Below are 15,553 nucleotides of genomic sequence, written 5' to 3'. Positions count from 1 at the left end.
AGCAGAATAAATCGATAGCATTCACATATATCAACAATGTTCTTGTTAAGCAAGAACTTGCAAGATCCATGTCATTCACAATAGGCACAAAAAGTTAAATCCTTTGGGGGTAAATTTAACCCAGAATATGAAAAATCTTTATAGTAAGAATCAAAGACAATTAAGAAAAAAAATGGAAAAGCCTTCCATATTCATGGAATGGAAGAAGTAATATCATCAAGATGTTCACACTACATCAAGATGTTCACAAAGCAACGTACAGATTCCAGTATGTGTGATTATAGGCTTCAAATGCTGGCAGCAGCCGGGGCTGGTCCAGGACTAAAGCAGGAATCAGGAACACCCTCTGGGTCTCCCATGTGAATGGCAGGGACCCAACTTCTTAACCCATCATCTGCTGCCTCCCAGGGTGCCCATTAGCAGGAACCTGAATTAGAAGTGTTCAGTGGGCTCAATCCCAGGTACTCAGATAAGGGATGCTGGGATTCCAAGAAGCAGCTTGAGAAGTTACATCACAACACCTACAAGGCGATGTTATTGACATATGACACGGATAACAATTTTCTTTTTTAGTTGGGTTATTTACTTGAACAGCACTTGGGTGATCTGTCAACAGGAAGCTGGATCAGAAGTGGAGTAGCTGGAACTTGAGGTGGTGCCCACATGGGATGCCAGGGTCAAAACTGGTGGCTCAACCTGCTACAGCACGGATCCCCCAAATTATTCTTGAGATAGTTGAGATATTCTTGAGATAGTTGCTCCTCAAAGATGGGTCCAAAAACTTATGAAAGGTATTGAGAAACTTGAATCCATGCTTTGTAAGCACATGTTTCCAGGACAATTTGTTATCTTTTTAAAAATTACGATTGTTAGGGCCGGTGTTGTGGTATCATGCTAGCAACTCCTTCGTCTCAGCTGCTCCACCTCTGAACCAGCCTCTTGCTAATGGCCTTGCAGGTCTGCAGAAGATGGATCATAGGCTACACCAACCTATGTGAGAGACCAGGAAGGAGCTCCCGGCTCCTGGCTTCTGGCTTTGGCCTTATCCAGCCCTGGCCATTGCAACCATCTGCAGAGTGAGCTGGAGGATGGAAGTTAGGGTCTCTGTCTCTTCCTTTCTTTCAAAAAAACCCAAATCTTTAAGAAATTGGGGTGCTGGAGCCAGGGTCATGGCCATGGTGTAGTGAGCTAAGCTTCAGTCTGCAGGGTCAGCATCCCAATATGGGAGTCAGTGTCCCAGATGTTCCACTCCCTATCCAGCTCCTTGCTTGTGACCTGGGAAAGCACCAAAGGATCTCCTTGGGCCCCTGCACCCACATGGGAGACCTGGAAGAAGCTTCTGGTGTTCCGGCTATTTGGGGAGTTAACTAGCGGGTGGAAGGTATCAATCTCTCTCCTCCTCTCTGTAACTCCACCTTTTAAATAAAAATAAAATCTTAAATTTGGATGTTAATAATTTGGATGCCAATAATTTGGATGTCAGTTTTATTCTATAACCATAATCCTACAGTTGATGCTTTGGTTTTATATTTAAGTGGACTGAAATATCAATGACAATATTAAGAGGTTTTTGGGGTTTTTTTTTTTTTGGTTCTCTTACTGTACTGTATTTTTATTACTGAACTATTTCATTATTCTCAAGTGAGTTTTAAAATTTTTCCTATTGCTGGTTGGAGTGTTTTGCAGGTGTGCAAGCATCAAGCTCTGGCCTTTATCAACACCGGCTTGGTTGTATATAACATGATGACGGGTGTTGTTTCTGTTTTCAGCCCTTCTCAGCGTTGTAAAAGCTACTTCATCCCTAACATTTGGCAGCTTTACCCAGTTGGTGTTAATGAATCCACGGCGACACAGATACCACCTGTTAACACTTAGCAGCGGGAGTTTAAATTGCTAATAGCTAATGAACTGAGCTGGGTAGGCACGCCTAACAACCTCATCTAACCGCGCAGTGGAAAGCCGGCTCTGAGTAGTGTGTGAGCAAGGCAGAAAGTAGGAAAAGGGTGGGACCGACGCCCTTAGAAGGCTCTGATAACGGAATGCCGTCCTTAGGGACCCTAACTAACTGGGAATAAACAAACCTAGGCTCTACCTGAGCTGCCAGGTGCGGCACAAACAGAACACGACAGAACAGGAGGGGAGGTAGAGGGCGGGGCTGATTGTGCGCATGCTCCCCGCGGCACTCGGCGGGCGGGGCTGTCGCGTTGCGCCTGCGCCGTGGGCCTGCCCCGGGCGCGGACCTGCCCTGCGGCCTGTGTGCCTGTGAGGCAGCTGGGGTCCCGGGAGCGATGGTGCAGCGGTGCCAGGTAAGGCCGGGGAGTGTGCGTGCGTCCTGCCCGGCTCTGCCCGGCTCTGCCCTCCGCAGGGCCCGGCACTGACCCCTCAGCCTTTGCCCTCCCTGCTCCCCTGCAGCGCTCGCCCACCCTGGTCCTGGCGCCCCTCACAGCCCGAGCCTCCGTGTCGGGGAGACCCCATCCCGGCCTTGGGCTCCTCTGCCCCGTCTGCCCTCACAGGTCAAGTTCACTCTCCGGGGGACTCTTGTGTCGGGGTTACCTCAGTGCGGCTGGTTTCTGAGGGTGCCGCGACTCCCTTTTGGGTCCACTTTTCTCAAAGTAGTCGTTTGGATGAGGATTAAGTTTAAATTTAGAAAGAGAAGTCGTGCGTTGAGTGTGTGTGGATAAACGGGTGTCACCTGTGGGTTGACAAGGCGTAATTAGTGTCTGTCCAAGCTGTGATTGTTTCGTAGAGGGCCAAGTTTGAATGACAGGTGGGCTGTTTCGCCTGTTCGCATCTCTTAGACACTACGTAGGTGGCACGGGTCTGCCCTAGGAAATACCAGTCTGTCCTGTATTTCAGTCCCATTTGCTTTCATCCATGGCAGACTTTGCATGTTGCATAACTTCATCTTCCCCAGTTTGGGCTCATGTGACGTCCATAGGCATCAAAGGTCATTGGAAAATCCTGAGAACATTCTTTTGCTGATTGGGTCAGTTGCTCGTATCTGTTGAGTTAGATGTTCACTTTGCAACGTTTTATCAAAGATTCAGGGTTTCTTACAAGGCACGCTGGAGACTGTCATTAAGGCATGGGAAAGTCTGTAAAGCGCAGTGTCCTGAAATTGGCCCGTGTGGTGCTTCAAACTTTTTATTTATTTATTTTTCAAAATGAAAACCTGAGTACTGAATTTGGGGAGGAGGTTTTCTCTAGGTTGTAAAATCTGCCTCATGAAAGCAGTCCATGCGGCACAGGGCTGGGGTGGGCGGCCAGGCGGGCTGGGTGACTAACACAGTACTTTCTGACTTTGCAGGTTGAAGTGTTGTATTTTGCCAAGAGTGCTGAAATAGCAGGCGTGCGTTCCGAGACCATTTCTGTGCCTCAAGAAATACAGGCATTGCAGCTGTGGCAAGAGATAGAAGCTCGGCATCCTGGGTAGGTAAACTAACGTAGCAAGCTACTCATGAACACGTTCAGTAGTTTAATGTGCCTGGAGGAAAAAAATGAAACAAAAAATTAATTAATTTTGACTTGCATGCTTAATGAGAGAGTCTTTCGTTGCATTTTTCTGGAGTTGAGGTGTGCAGGGCTGGAAGAGAAATGAGCTACATCCAACCCCGGACGCTGCTGGATCTGAGTTTTGACAAATTTGAGTTTTGCCTAATTGTGGGAAAGCTATGGCTTCACTGTAGCCATTCCTGCCTCAAGTCCTTCATGGAATAGGACAGCACGGGGATGTATTTGAAGCTGTTCAGGAATATTGGTGCCAGTGAGAGTGTTGGCTGAGTCACCTGGAAGTCCTGCTGCTGTGTAGCAGATACGCCAGTGTTGCTTGGAAGGCACCTAGAGGACTCCTTCGTCTCAGATATGTTTGAATGATTAATTTGAAAGGCCGTCTCCTGTTGGCTGTTTCACTCCCCCAGTGCCCGCAGGTGTTAGCCATGGGACAGGGTGAAGACAGGACCAAGAAATTAGTCTAAACCTCCTTTGTAGGGGGCAAGGACCCAGCACTTAGGACATCGCCTGTTTCCAAGCTGCACTTGCGAGTGGAGCTGGGAGACAAACCTGGGTACCCTGATGGGGATACAGGTGTCTTGAATGGTGTTTGCAGCTTAAGCCCAACACATGCCCCCCATGTCAGGTCTTCTAAATTCTCAGAGGGAAAGTGGTGGGACCTGTGTTCTATTTAAGCATTAACATACCAAGCTGTAGACAGTGGGTATTGGGGGAACCTTTCTGGTTACAATGAATATGTTTTCATATGCACATGGACAAACCCTGAAAGGCAGTGAGCTGACAAGACACTGTTATCCTTGATCTGGTTTGAATGTAGCTTCCAGTCTTGTTTTTGTTATTTTCATTCCCGAAGACCTACAGCGGGTGAAGAGTTGTTGTTAGTGCATTCCTTACCGTGAATGTTCCTAAGCAGGTGTCTTTGTATCCACAGACTATGCGCTTCATTAGTATACTTGTGGGTGGGTGAGGGTATTTCTGCCGCATTTTTAAGTGTAACGAAGGATATTTGCAGTCACACCTGCTGTAGCTATTTCCTTTTTTTCGCCTTCAGATTGGCTGATGTGAGACGTCAGGTGATATTCGCTGTTCGTCAAGAATATGTCGAACTTGGAGATCAACTCCTCCACCTTCAGCCGGGAGATGAAGTTGCCATCATCCCCCCCATTAGTGGAGGGTAGTGCGTTGGAGCCGTGCAGGTATGTCCCATTGGTCTTTCTCGGTCTTGGATGGTAGGCTCTGTTTGGCTTGCTCTTACTGTGTGTTCTTTGCAAATCAGTCTGTACTGGCTCCTCAGTGATGAATCTGTCCATATTTGGTGCAAACTCGAGAATACCTCCCCACCGTGTCTGCATCAATTATGCTATAAGCAGCTTAATTTAATAGCTTGCTTCAGCTGATCTGATCCGTAGGGGCTTGCTCTATCAACGACAAAGTTTTAGGCCAATGAATAAACTAAAAGGCGTTTTTTTTTTTTTTTTTTTTTAATATTTTACTTGAAAGAATTAGAGGGAGAGACAGTGATTTTCCATCTGCTGTTTCACTCTCCAAATGACTGTAGCATCCAGAGCTGGGCTGGTCCGAGGCTGGGAACCAGGAGCTTCTTCCTGGGATCCCACATGGGTGCTAGGGGTTCAAGGACCTGTGCCATCATCTGCTGCCCTCCCAGGCCATTAGGAAGGAGCTGGACAGGAAGTGGAGCAGCTAGGACCCCTACCGGCATGGGTGCCACAGATGGCTGGCTAGCCCGTGATGGCCCCAAGAAGGTCATGTCTTCAGGTTTTATTGGTGTGACTGAACGAAAGCTCTTGTATCAAGTGGCCTAGCCAGAAGGAGCTTTTTTTTTAAAAAAATTATTTTATTATTTTATTATTTATTTTGTCAAAATTGTCAATTTTTACATAGTTGATTAAGGCACTAAGGGTCAAGGGCTGCAGGAAAGTGTGTAAGACCTTTTTTTAGAAGGAACTTTTGAAACCAAACTGTCTTACTGAACTGAGCCCAGAGAGGACTTCAGAGAAAGCAGCCAGGAGGGACTCTGCTGAGCAAGAAGAGACGTTGAATGGAAATGATCTGGCAGTTTAACACCCTCTGGAAACTGGTGTAAGGTCCTTGAAGAAGACTGTTGTTAGGGTGCTGAGCTGATTGGGCCGCCTTGTCTCCGCTTGGTCAGTGTCTCATCCCAGTGCTGTCTCCCGTCTTGCAGTTCCTGGCCTTGGGTTCCTTAGTTTACAATCACAGGTTTTTCATAGTTAATCTGTAGTACCCAGGCTTTTGCTTCCCTATCTAGTCTTTGCGAACATCTTTTTAAAATCACTACTTATTTTTTTTTTTTATGATACAATTCCTTAGCCACAGGAATTTCCCCTTTCAATCCTCTCCTTCTTCCCCTCCCTCTTCATTTTCCCCTTTGTTAAAACAAGGACTATATTATAGACTATATTATATTTAATATGATAGCTTTATCCCAAATGGAGAGTAAAAAGCATAGTCAAGTGGCAGAACCTAGATTCCATTAGAGGTACAAGCCAGGATGCCCGCTAAATTTTCTTTCACCTGTTCTTGCTGCTCCACCTCCACCCCCAACCCCTTTTGGAAGGTAATAGTATGAAAAATAAAAAAATGATAAATAAGGCAGGTTATGCACATGACAGCACGTAGGAATCTCTCTCAGGTCCTGCTATCTAGAAAGAATTCCTTGTGGAAATGCCTCTCAGTTTTATTGGGAAAATGTGGTCACTTTATCACCAACATGATTTCTCAACCATGAGTTTGCAGATGTGGGATTTTGTTAGAGCACAGTGAGCTGTCTTCAGAGGGGCAGGTGTGTCTGAGGATATTACATCTGTGCTCTGGGAAGATGAAATGATTCCTTGGCAGCATTGTCTGTGGAGTGTCCTGACAGGGTTTGTACCAGGAGGCAGGTTAGAACCGGCCAGTTGGGTTAGGCATATTATAGAAACACACGTCGTGCGTTCTCAAGAAGGCTTGAAGTTCACAGACCCCCCCATGTGGTATAGCTGTGCCTTTTTAAAACTCTTTTCTTTTTATTTGTTCTTACCATACAGATTTACATGCATAGGGACTCGTCTTCCCCCCTCCTTTCCCTCCCTCCCTGTATCTCCTCCTGTTGTTTGTTCCAGTTTGTGACAATGGCGCAGTCATTCCTTTCTCTGATACAGGCTTAACTTTGATATATAAATGTATCACGGTATGACAAATGTATGAAAAGAAATAAAATAACATAAAAAATTACAAAAATATTAAAAATAATAGGATCTTAGAAGTTCAGGAGTAAAGATGCATAATGTATACACCTCCATTATTTCTCAGTATGCTAATTTCCCTTATAGAGTTTATAGCTTTTGTGTGTTCTGTGTATAAGTAGGTTGTCACATATCAGAGAAAACATTATATTCATCTTTTGGGTACTGGTTTATTTCACTAAGTGTAATGGTTTCCAGATGGGTCTGTTTTATTTCAAATGCTAAGACTGCGTTCTTTTTTATGGCTGAGTAGTATTCCAGGAAGTAAATGTGCTGCGTTTTCTTTATCTGCTCATCTGTTCAGGGGCATGTGGGTTGTTTTCATGTCTTAGCTGTTGTGAATTGCGCTGCTACAAACCTGGGATTGCAGGTACTGCTCATGATTTCATTTCCTTTGGATATATTAGCACGAGCAGGATGGCTGGACCACATAGTAGATCTATTTTTTGTTAGAGGAGCGCTCTCCAAACTGACTTCCATAGTGGTTACACTAGTCTACATTCCCACCAACAGTGGATTGGGGTATCATTGCCCCACTGCCTCGCTAGCATTTATTTGTTGGTTTCTGTGTATCAGGTATTCTCACCAAGTCAGCTGGAACCTCATTGTGGTTTCTCTTTGCCTTTCCCTGGTTGCTGAGAACCTGAGCATTTGTTCTTTTGTCTGTAAGTCCTTGGAATTTCATTATTTAAAAGTATCTGTTCATGTCCTTGGTCCATTTCCTATAAATTGGGCTGTTTTGCTGTTAAGTTTCTGGAGTTCTTTGTAAATCCTGGATATTGGTTCTCTATCTGTTGTATAATTTTTGAATATTTTCTCCCATTCTGTTGGTTGTCTATGAATTGATTTGCTTTCTTTGCAGTACAGAAGCTTCTCAGCTTCATGCAGTCCCATTTGTTTATTTTTTATTTTACTTGCCTGTGTTTTGGGGATCTTTAAGAAGTCTTTGCTGTGTCTTATAGAATGCTCCGATACTTTCCTCTAGTATTTTGATTGTGTCAGTTGGTAGGTTTAGATCTTTCATTCATTTAGAGTTGATTTTTTTTTTTTTAACAAAGTGAAAGGCATGGGTCTTGTCTTGTCTTCTGCAAGTCGATATCCAGTTTTCCAAGTGCCATTTGTAAAGAGACTGTCCTTTCTCCCTGTGTTGATTTCAGTTCACTTACCAAGAGTCAGCTGATTATAAATGTGTGGGCTCACTTCTGGGATTTCTGCTCCATTCCAGTGACCTCCAGGTCTGTTTTCATGCCATTACCATGCTCTGTAATATGTTAGTGCGTCTTGAAGTTTGGTATTGTGATCCCCTCGGCTTTGTTTTTATTGTTTGAGATTGCGTTATCTAGTCACTGTCTGTGCCTTGAAGTTGTGCTTTTCTTCTCAGCAGCTGGAAGGAGATAGGGAATGGAGCATTGCATCTAATAAGAATTGGAATGCAGCCATTTGAGAGGGATCCTTGGTTTTTGAGCCTCCCCCATCCCATCCTTGTACTTTACGGGAAATCTCCGATTTGTTACTGTAGTTTCATGATTTACCTCCCCATCCAGCGTTAGTCCATCCACGTTCAGGCTGCCTGGTAGCATCGGGAGGAAGCTGTCACTCCCTGGCGCTGGCTGCGAGAGCTGTCCCTACCTTTCTTTCCCTGGCTGCCTTATCTTGCTGATGGGAGTTGTACTTGTTCCCTCTTGAAGAGGGAACATTAAACTCCTTGTTTGAAATACCCTCTTCCCCGCCCCCTCAGGACTCTGAGTATTTTCACACTCTGCCTGTTTCTAACTTGAATTGTTACCTTGTTCCTCCCCGTCGTACACAAGTACTCCCGGGGCCTGTGGGTTTTAATTCCTGGTCTGTGTCTAGCGTCTGGGATTAGCTTCTGGCTCTTAAAGGGTGTGTAATAATGGCCCATAGAGATTATGTAATACTAGCTCATGAACCGAGAAATGCAATGCAAAGAAGGACTTTGCACAACACCTGCTCAGTAGGTGTGCAGCTCATTTCCGTGTTTGTTGAGTTCACCGGGATTGGGCCAGGTTGTAAAAGGAATTTAGTTGCAGTAGAATCATCTTCACATCAGCTTTCTTCCTCTCCTTTTTGGATACGGGGAAGGGCAGTGGTAGGAATGGTGTCTGGTCACCGTGATTGGAGGTGAAGTGCATGTAGATTGAAAGTAGTGCCTTCGCAGCTCCATCATCATGGTGAGGTCTCAGTGGCAATCACAGATTTTGGAATCTACTGGTTTCTGAGATCGACTACATTGCAGAGACCATGTATACAGCCAGTTTCTATTTCAGGCCTGATTCATTAGGTATATTTATAAATATATTGAGCTTTGTTAAAATTCTCTTTTGTTAAAAATTCACTTTGATCTTTCAAATCAGTCAAGACTCCTAACACATCTGATATTGGAAAAAATATATTTAATTGAAACAGCCTACAGGTTGAAATGTTTTGCTCCTAGTACTAACACCTGTTAACATCTTATTTCTAGGAAAGATATGGATGAAGTTGAAGAGAAACCTAAAGATATAATAAAATTCACGACTGAGAAACTCGCGGTGGAGGAGATCTCACAGCTGGTGATTTCTCCACCCTGTGGTGCTGTGTCCCTGTTTGTAGGTGAGTTGTCACTTTCACGGCACCTGTCGGCTCTGCCAGACAGCAGGAATGAGCCTGGGCTTTCACGTTCAGTGTCAGTAGTGATGGGTTTCAAGATCATATATCACCATTGCTCGTGAAAGTGAGTAGAATTTGTTTTTAAGTTCTTTAGTTTTTTCCAATAAGCTTCAGATTAAGCCATAAAAGTAGGTCGTGACTCAGAAAATTTTGGTATTTTTTTTCCCAGTTTTTTGTTTTTAAATTTTTTAATGGAAAGTCATATTTTAAAGAGAGGAGAGACAGAAAGATACGGCTGCCGGCTCATTCCCCAGGTAGCTGTAACAGCTGGAGCTGAGCCAATCCAAAGACTGGAGCCTCTCCTGGGTCTCCCACGTGGGTGCAGGGTCCTGAGGCTTTGGGCTGTCCTCTACTGCGTTCCCAGGCCACAGGCAGGGAGCTGGATGGGAAGTGGAATGGCTGGGACACAAACTGGTGCCCATGTGGGATCCCAGTGCATGCAACGTGAGGACTTACAGCTGCTAGGCTATAGCACTGGGTCTAGTTTTTCCAAATTTTTAACAGAAGAAAACGTACCTGAGATAATCCTGGGAATGTATTTTAATTTTCCTATGCTGAGGCTAGAAAAGGAACATTCACATTTGTTCCTTGGATGTTTTCAGGCAACTGTTTCCTCATCATTTTTATTTACTCATCATTTTTGAGACAGTTATCTTTTGCTTTCCTAACCAAGTTTTGTAATCCGAGCACTTTTAAATAGATGTGCTGTTTGTTTGCTCTTGAACATGAACTCCTTTTTCATTTTGTCCTCCTGTCTCTAGCGTAAGATAAAACCTTATGTAATTTTTTGTTTTTCTGTTTTTAGGGACTACAAGAAATAACTTTGAAGGGAAGAAAGTCCTTAGCTTAGAATATGAAGCTTATCTGCCAATGGCGGAAAACGAGATCAGAAAGATCTGCGGTGACATCAGGCAGAGGTGGCCGGTCGCACACATAGCCGTGTTCCATCGACTCGGGTACGCGTCCCTCTGTCCGAGGGCAGGCCGGCTTTGTTCTAAGTTGGACCAGAATTCCGACTCTGGAACATGGCTCGGGTGTTCTCTGTCACCAGGAGAAGGGGTGTGTGAAAGATCTATGGGGTGCTCCCGGCACCTCTCCTGAGCACCTGCTGGCTTGTGATCCGGGCGTGCCCTTGTCTCCCCGGGGCCCGTTCCACAGTGCAGAATGTGCCAAGGCTCCCAGGCCCTGGGCACGGGGGCTTGTGGGAGCACGAGCCAAAGTCCTTGAGTCCTGCTTTTCTGAGTTGTTTTGCCCTCCTGACCCTGTTCATAGTCATTTATAATTCTTGCTATAAATGCTTTTCAGAGTCATTAAAATAGTTTGCCTTGTTGTGCTGCTTAAACATAATTCTTGGTTTTAAGTGTTCTTGGTTTTAAGAAATGAGCAATTAAGACTTTGTCATATTCCCTTGTTTGTTATTAATTTTATTAGCTAGTAATTTTACCAAGTGATTATTACCTGGCCTATGGATGTGTATTGCTATTTATGGTGCTAAATTCTGAGTTATAGTTGGCATGGTAACTTTGTTTCTCTGTGCATTCCCTGGCACTCTTTAGGATGCTTGTTAGATCAGTGAAAGATGCTTTTCTGCTTTGGTGCTCCTCACGCAGCTCTGTGGCTAGCGGCTTGCAGACTGGTTCAGGATCGGTGTTCGCTCTCCTGAATACAGCAGGGTACCACTGATTTCTGACCATGAGGGAATTTGGAGTAACGTGGAACTGCGTTGTGGTGATAAAGTGTCAGCAGATTTTTCCTTTTCTAATGTGGTCTAGCACATGGTGCAGCATGTCGATTCAGATCCCGAGGCGATGGTTCCATTTTTGTCTCGTTACAGCTTGGTTCCGGTGTCAGAAGCCAGCGTTGTCATTGCTGTGTCCTCGGCCCACAGGGCTGCGTCGCTGGAAGCCGTGAGCTTCGCCATTGACCACTTAAAAGCCAAGGTGCCCATATGGAAGAAGGTCAGTTCACAAGGTTTTGTCTTTTCACCTCGTTTTGTCTTCTAGACTTGATTTTTTTTTTCCTCTCAGGAATTCTTAATATGACATGTGAAGAGTAAGAATATTCCTAGAATCATGGTCATGGCCCAGGCCTGGCTGTAGAATCTTGCTTTCTTTTTCTATGAAATAGGATCTTCATTTCTCTTTTGTGGGGTTTAAGCATGAGAAATGCATGGCCCAAAAGCCTCAATAAATGGTAACAGTTAACCTTCTAGTCTAGGCTCTTCCAGGGGTTTTTATATGAAAACATTTGTCTTGATTTTGAACTTAGAGACTTTCTCTTAGAGACTGGTGGCATGTCTTACTGTTTAGCTAATGGCTAAAGCTGGAATTCAAGGAAAAGGGGGTCTCTTCCTGGAGGTTTCTTTTTCTCTTTGAGGAAACAAAACAGCAAGAGATGGCTGCCTTTGATAAAATACATTGTTGAGCCACTTTAAAAGCATAAACAGGAAATTCTGGTTTGTTTTGTCAATGAGTCCAGCTATTCAGTAACATCAAGGAAGTCTTTGGTTAAATTGCACATTCTAATGGACAAAAAGGTCCAACTCCCTGATTCCCCACCCCCCCCTTGCTCTAGTAACAGGAACAGTGGGATTGTTCCATAGTTGCAAGTTTACGTGATCACACGCTTCGTTACGAATTTCCTTCTGGTTGTGTGGATGGCAAGGCTGAGGAACTGATGCACAGGCTGGTGGATCAGAAGAGCGGGGCACAGGGCCAGGGGTGTCAGGGCTCAGTCTCCCGTCCTTGCTGGGGCCTCTGCCTCGGTCGGGCTAGGGAGGGAGCGTTGACTCAGAACCCCGGCCTGCGGCATCTCTAGAACACATTTCCTGAGTGAAAGCCGAAATCCGAAGTCACAGGGAACACTTTGAATAGGCCTTATCCAGTGGCTTAGTGAAAGTCCAATCTGTGACTGCTTTGCTGGAAACCAGGCTGCCACCAGTGTGTTAGATAGACCATGCTGTGGGCCCTAGAAGGAGGAGAGTTAGGAAAGGCATTCCAAAATGAATTGCACGCTGAGGCAGTAGCAATAGCTCTCTTTTTATTTCATTTGAATAGCAGAGTTAGGGCAGGAGAGAGCGAGTGACCTTCCGTTTGCCAGTGCACACTCCCCAAATGGTCGCAACAGCTAGGGCTGCGCCAGGTCAAAGTCAGGAGCTTCCTCCAGCTATCCCACATGGGTGCAAGGTCCCAAGTACTTGTTCCATCTTCCACTACTTCCCCCCACCCCCCAGTGCCTTAGCAGGGAGCCAGATTAGCTGCCCCTAGGGCTCAAACTAGTCCCTATGTTAAGCCAATGTTGCCACCGTTGTCGGTTTAACCCATTAAGTCACATCTCCTGCTCAAGAACAATTGTCTTTACTAGAAATAAAGGCCAGATCACTGAAAGCAGATAAGGGGGTGACCCCAGAAAATAAAGGGGTACAAGTTGGGGCAGATGGTAGTCTGATGCCCTGACGAGTGCTGGCACTTTGTACATCCTGGGTTGGGGAAGTGCAGGTGCTCCGAGACATGTAGGTCTGTGAGCATCCGGAGCAGATGGGATTGCTCTCACCAGGTAGACCAACCAGGGCACCAATGGTGGTCCTCTCACGATGGAGGTGGGAGGCATTTCAGACCAAGAATTCAAAATGACTCTGGAGGAAACTCAGAGACCTCTAGGAGATCGGAGAGAAGCCATACAAGGAGTTTCCAGAGAAATTTAGCAGACACAGAAATACTTTTCAACAAGTCAGACTAGAGACCCAGGACTGAAAACTGCAGTGGACGAAGGTCAATGCTCCAGCTGGCTCTGGGCTCCTCCTGCTGCGGGAAGGGCATCTGGCTGCAGGGAGGAGAGAAACATAGCGTGCTTCCTGCTTCCTTCCCTGCGGTGCCTAGCATGCCGTGGGCTGGGGCTTGGGGGTGATTCTGCTCCCAGCCTCTCCTCTGAGAGAAGGAGGTGGAGTGCGTGTTGGCTGCACAGGTTCACATAGCTCACATCAGTGCCCTGTTCACACCCATATATGAACTTCTGCAGGTCCTGCCTTTAACAACTGTCCTTTGCAAAGCATGCGTTGTATTGTCAAAGTGTTTGTTTTGTTAGAAGTATATTTGTTTTAAAAAGAAAGTCCCTCTTAGCACTGTTATTGCGACTGCCCATAAGTAACGATGATCTAGTCCTTACTGTGCTTTCATTGGAGCCACGCAGGACGCACGCTGGCAGTTACTCATACAGGAAGATGCTGGACACTCTTTTTCACCACCCATTGATACCTTTGTTACAAGTCTGTTAACTTTTTCTCCATGGTGTACTATACATATGGGAATGCGTAGTGGAAGCATGGCGGAAATCAGTATGTCCATGGGTGGGGACAGAGGTATGTCCCCGGGCTCACAGCGAAACGGCTGAGCATCTCCCACCCTGCTGGGAGACACCACGGGAGCAGCGTGATGGACTCGTGAAAATTCACAAAAGGCACTCATTGCAAACTGGAGCATGGAATGGTCGGGGGAGGGAAAGGAGACCCAGTGCCTATTAAACTGTGTCATAAAATTAAACTTTAAAACCAAGAACCTTCATTTTCTGCAAAACCTGGCCCACAGTGTCTTTTGTCATGGCCTTGAGCTGAGTTAGGTGGTCATTTGCTTCCATGGTAAGGCTTCTTGTCTGTCACTGAATGTCCTTGAATCTCGGGAGCCCATCAATTCCTTCTCTCCGAGGCTCATGGAAATGCTTATGGGATTGCGGAGAGAGGAGCTTGCTGAAATAGGTATATGTGTGATTTATTTCCAATGCCTGTTTTATGATTCTGTTTTGTAGGAAATATACGAAGAGTCGTCATCAGCTTGGAAGAGAAACAAAGAATGTTTTTGGGCAAGCAAGGATTAATGAGTTGTATTTTTTGAGCTCTCAAACTTGGTAAAGTTTGACCACAGAGCCCCTTGTTATTGTTCTCCGCAGATTAAGACAGGTCACTGAGGCCCAGCGTTGTGGGCCAGAGGGACTAAGAAGAGAAACAGCACAAATATGTGGGGAGTAAGGGTGCAGGGTTACTTAGGGACTAAGCTAACGCAGGGACTTCAGGGAGGAAGTGGAGTGACATAAATGCGGGAAGAGTTTTAACTCTCACCTGTAGCTGTGGCTCACCTGTAGCTGTGGCGCCACCCTCTTAGTCTCAGACAGGGCTACCCCCACCCCGACCCTTACTCCCCAGACAATCTTGATATATATTTTTAGAACTTAGTATATTTTTAAAAAGAAACTAATTGGACCCAAACTTTTATAAGTTTGCAAACTGCCTTCCCATTTTTAAAAAGATCAGTGCTAATACCTAAAAATATTTTATATGACTGCGATTTCTAGTGTTCCATGACCTTGACCATAATTCTTGTTGCATTTTTATGCTTATTAAAGCTAGATCAATATACAAGTCAGCATGAAATTGTAAACTGTAATCAGCTTAGTTTGCATGAAAGTATTAGTGGGTGTTTAAAATTTAACTTGCCAACTTTATTAGAAATTGTTTAAGGAGAGTCATAAGAAAGATTATATGGTCATTAATTAAGCCATTTCCCATTACTTTCTAGTTTCTTATACACAGTGATCATTAGTGAAGTATTGATAAGCAGTTAAATTTTCTGCAAGATTTTTATGAGATGGTAATCTAGTTTTTAGCTATAATATCTTCAGATTTGTATGTACAAGTTCCATATAATTTATTTTTTTCCAACTCTCATTTTACTGGTGCATACTTGATAAATAAAAATTGTATATATTTTAGTCTACAATGTTATTTTTTGATATATGGAAATAGAGAAATGATTATCAACTTGCCTAATTAGCAAATCCATCTACTCACATAGTATCTTTTTTTCCTTTTGTGGTGAGAATGCTTAATGGGACCTACTCAGGGCAGGATTTAAAGTAACATACACTTTCTAAGTGATAGGCATAAGTTGAGCAACTGTATCATTATGGAATTATAATTGTGCATTTACTAACACTACTTTTCCAGAACCTAGATTGCAAGGGTTTTTCCTTGTTTGTGTAACAGGTAAGAAACATGGAAATCCTATTCATTTAGTGGGAACACATTTTACCTAAGGAACTCATTAAGCAAATACTTACTG

At 44.6% G+C, this 15,553-nt stretch overlaps 1 protein-coding gene across 1 annotated transcript; it reads left to right on the top strand.

The window, feature by feature from the left end:
- The first annotated feature begins 2,286 nt into the window (after positions 1-2,286).
- Positions 2,287-15,203, top strand: MOCS2 (molybdenum cofactor synthesis 2). The gene is made up of 7 exons (XM_040977528.1): positions 2,287-2,306; positions 3,308-3,429; positions 4,562-4,706; positions 9,259-9,386; positions 10,249-10,399; positions 11,278-11,401; positions 14,244-15,203. Exons 3-7 carry the CDS (start codon positions 4,609-4,611, stop codon positions 14,310-14,312), a joined length of 570 nt encoding a protein of 189 aa, XP_040833462.1. The 5' UTR covers positions 2,287-2,306; positions 3,308-3,429; positions 4,562-4,608; the 3' UTR covers positions 14,313-15,203.
- Positions 15,204-15,553: the final 350 nt, after the last annotated feature.

The sequence above is a fragment of the Ochotona curzoniae genome, unplaced genomic scaffold (genome assembly GCF_017591425.1).
Source record: "Ochotona curzoniae isolate NIBS_2020 unplaced genomic scaffold, NIBS_Ocur_1.0 contig_2754, whole genome shotgun sequence".
NCBI lineage: Eukaryota > Metazoa > Chordata > Mammalia > Lagomorpha > Ochotonidae > Ochotona > Ochotona curzoniae.
Note: the sequence above shows the minus strand (reverse complement) of the source record. Positions and strands in the feature narration are given on the sequence as shown.

Excerpts from the sequence above, each read along its gene's own strand:
- MOCS2 (XM_040977528.1), top strand. The coding sequence starts at position 4,609 with ATGTCGAACTTGGAGATCAACTCCTCCACCTTCAGCCGGGAGATGAAG. Across the intron at positions 4,707-9,258 it reads AGTGCGTTGGAGCCGTGCAG|GAAAGATATGGATGAAGTTG; the intron begins GTATGTCCCATT and ends TCTTATTTCTAG. Across the intron at positions 11,402-14,243 it reads AGGTGCCCATATGGAAGAAG|GAAATATACGAAGAGTCGTC; the intron begins GTCAGTTCACAA and ends TCTGTTTTGTAG.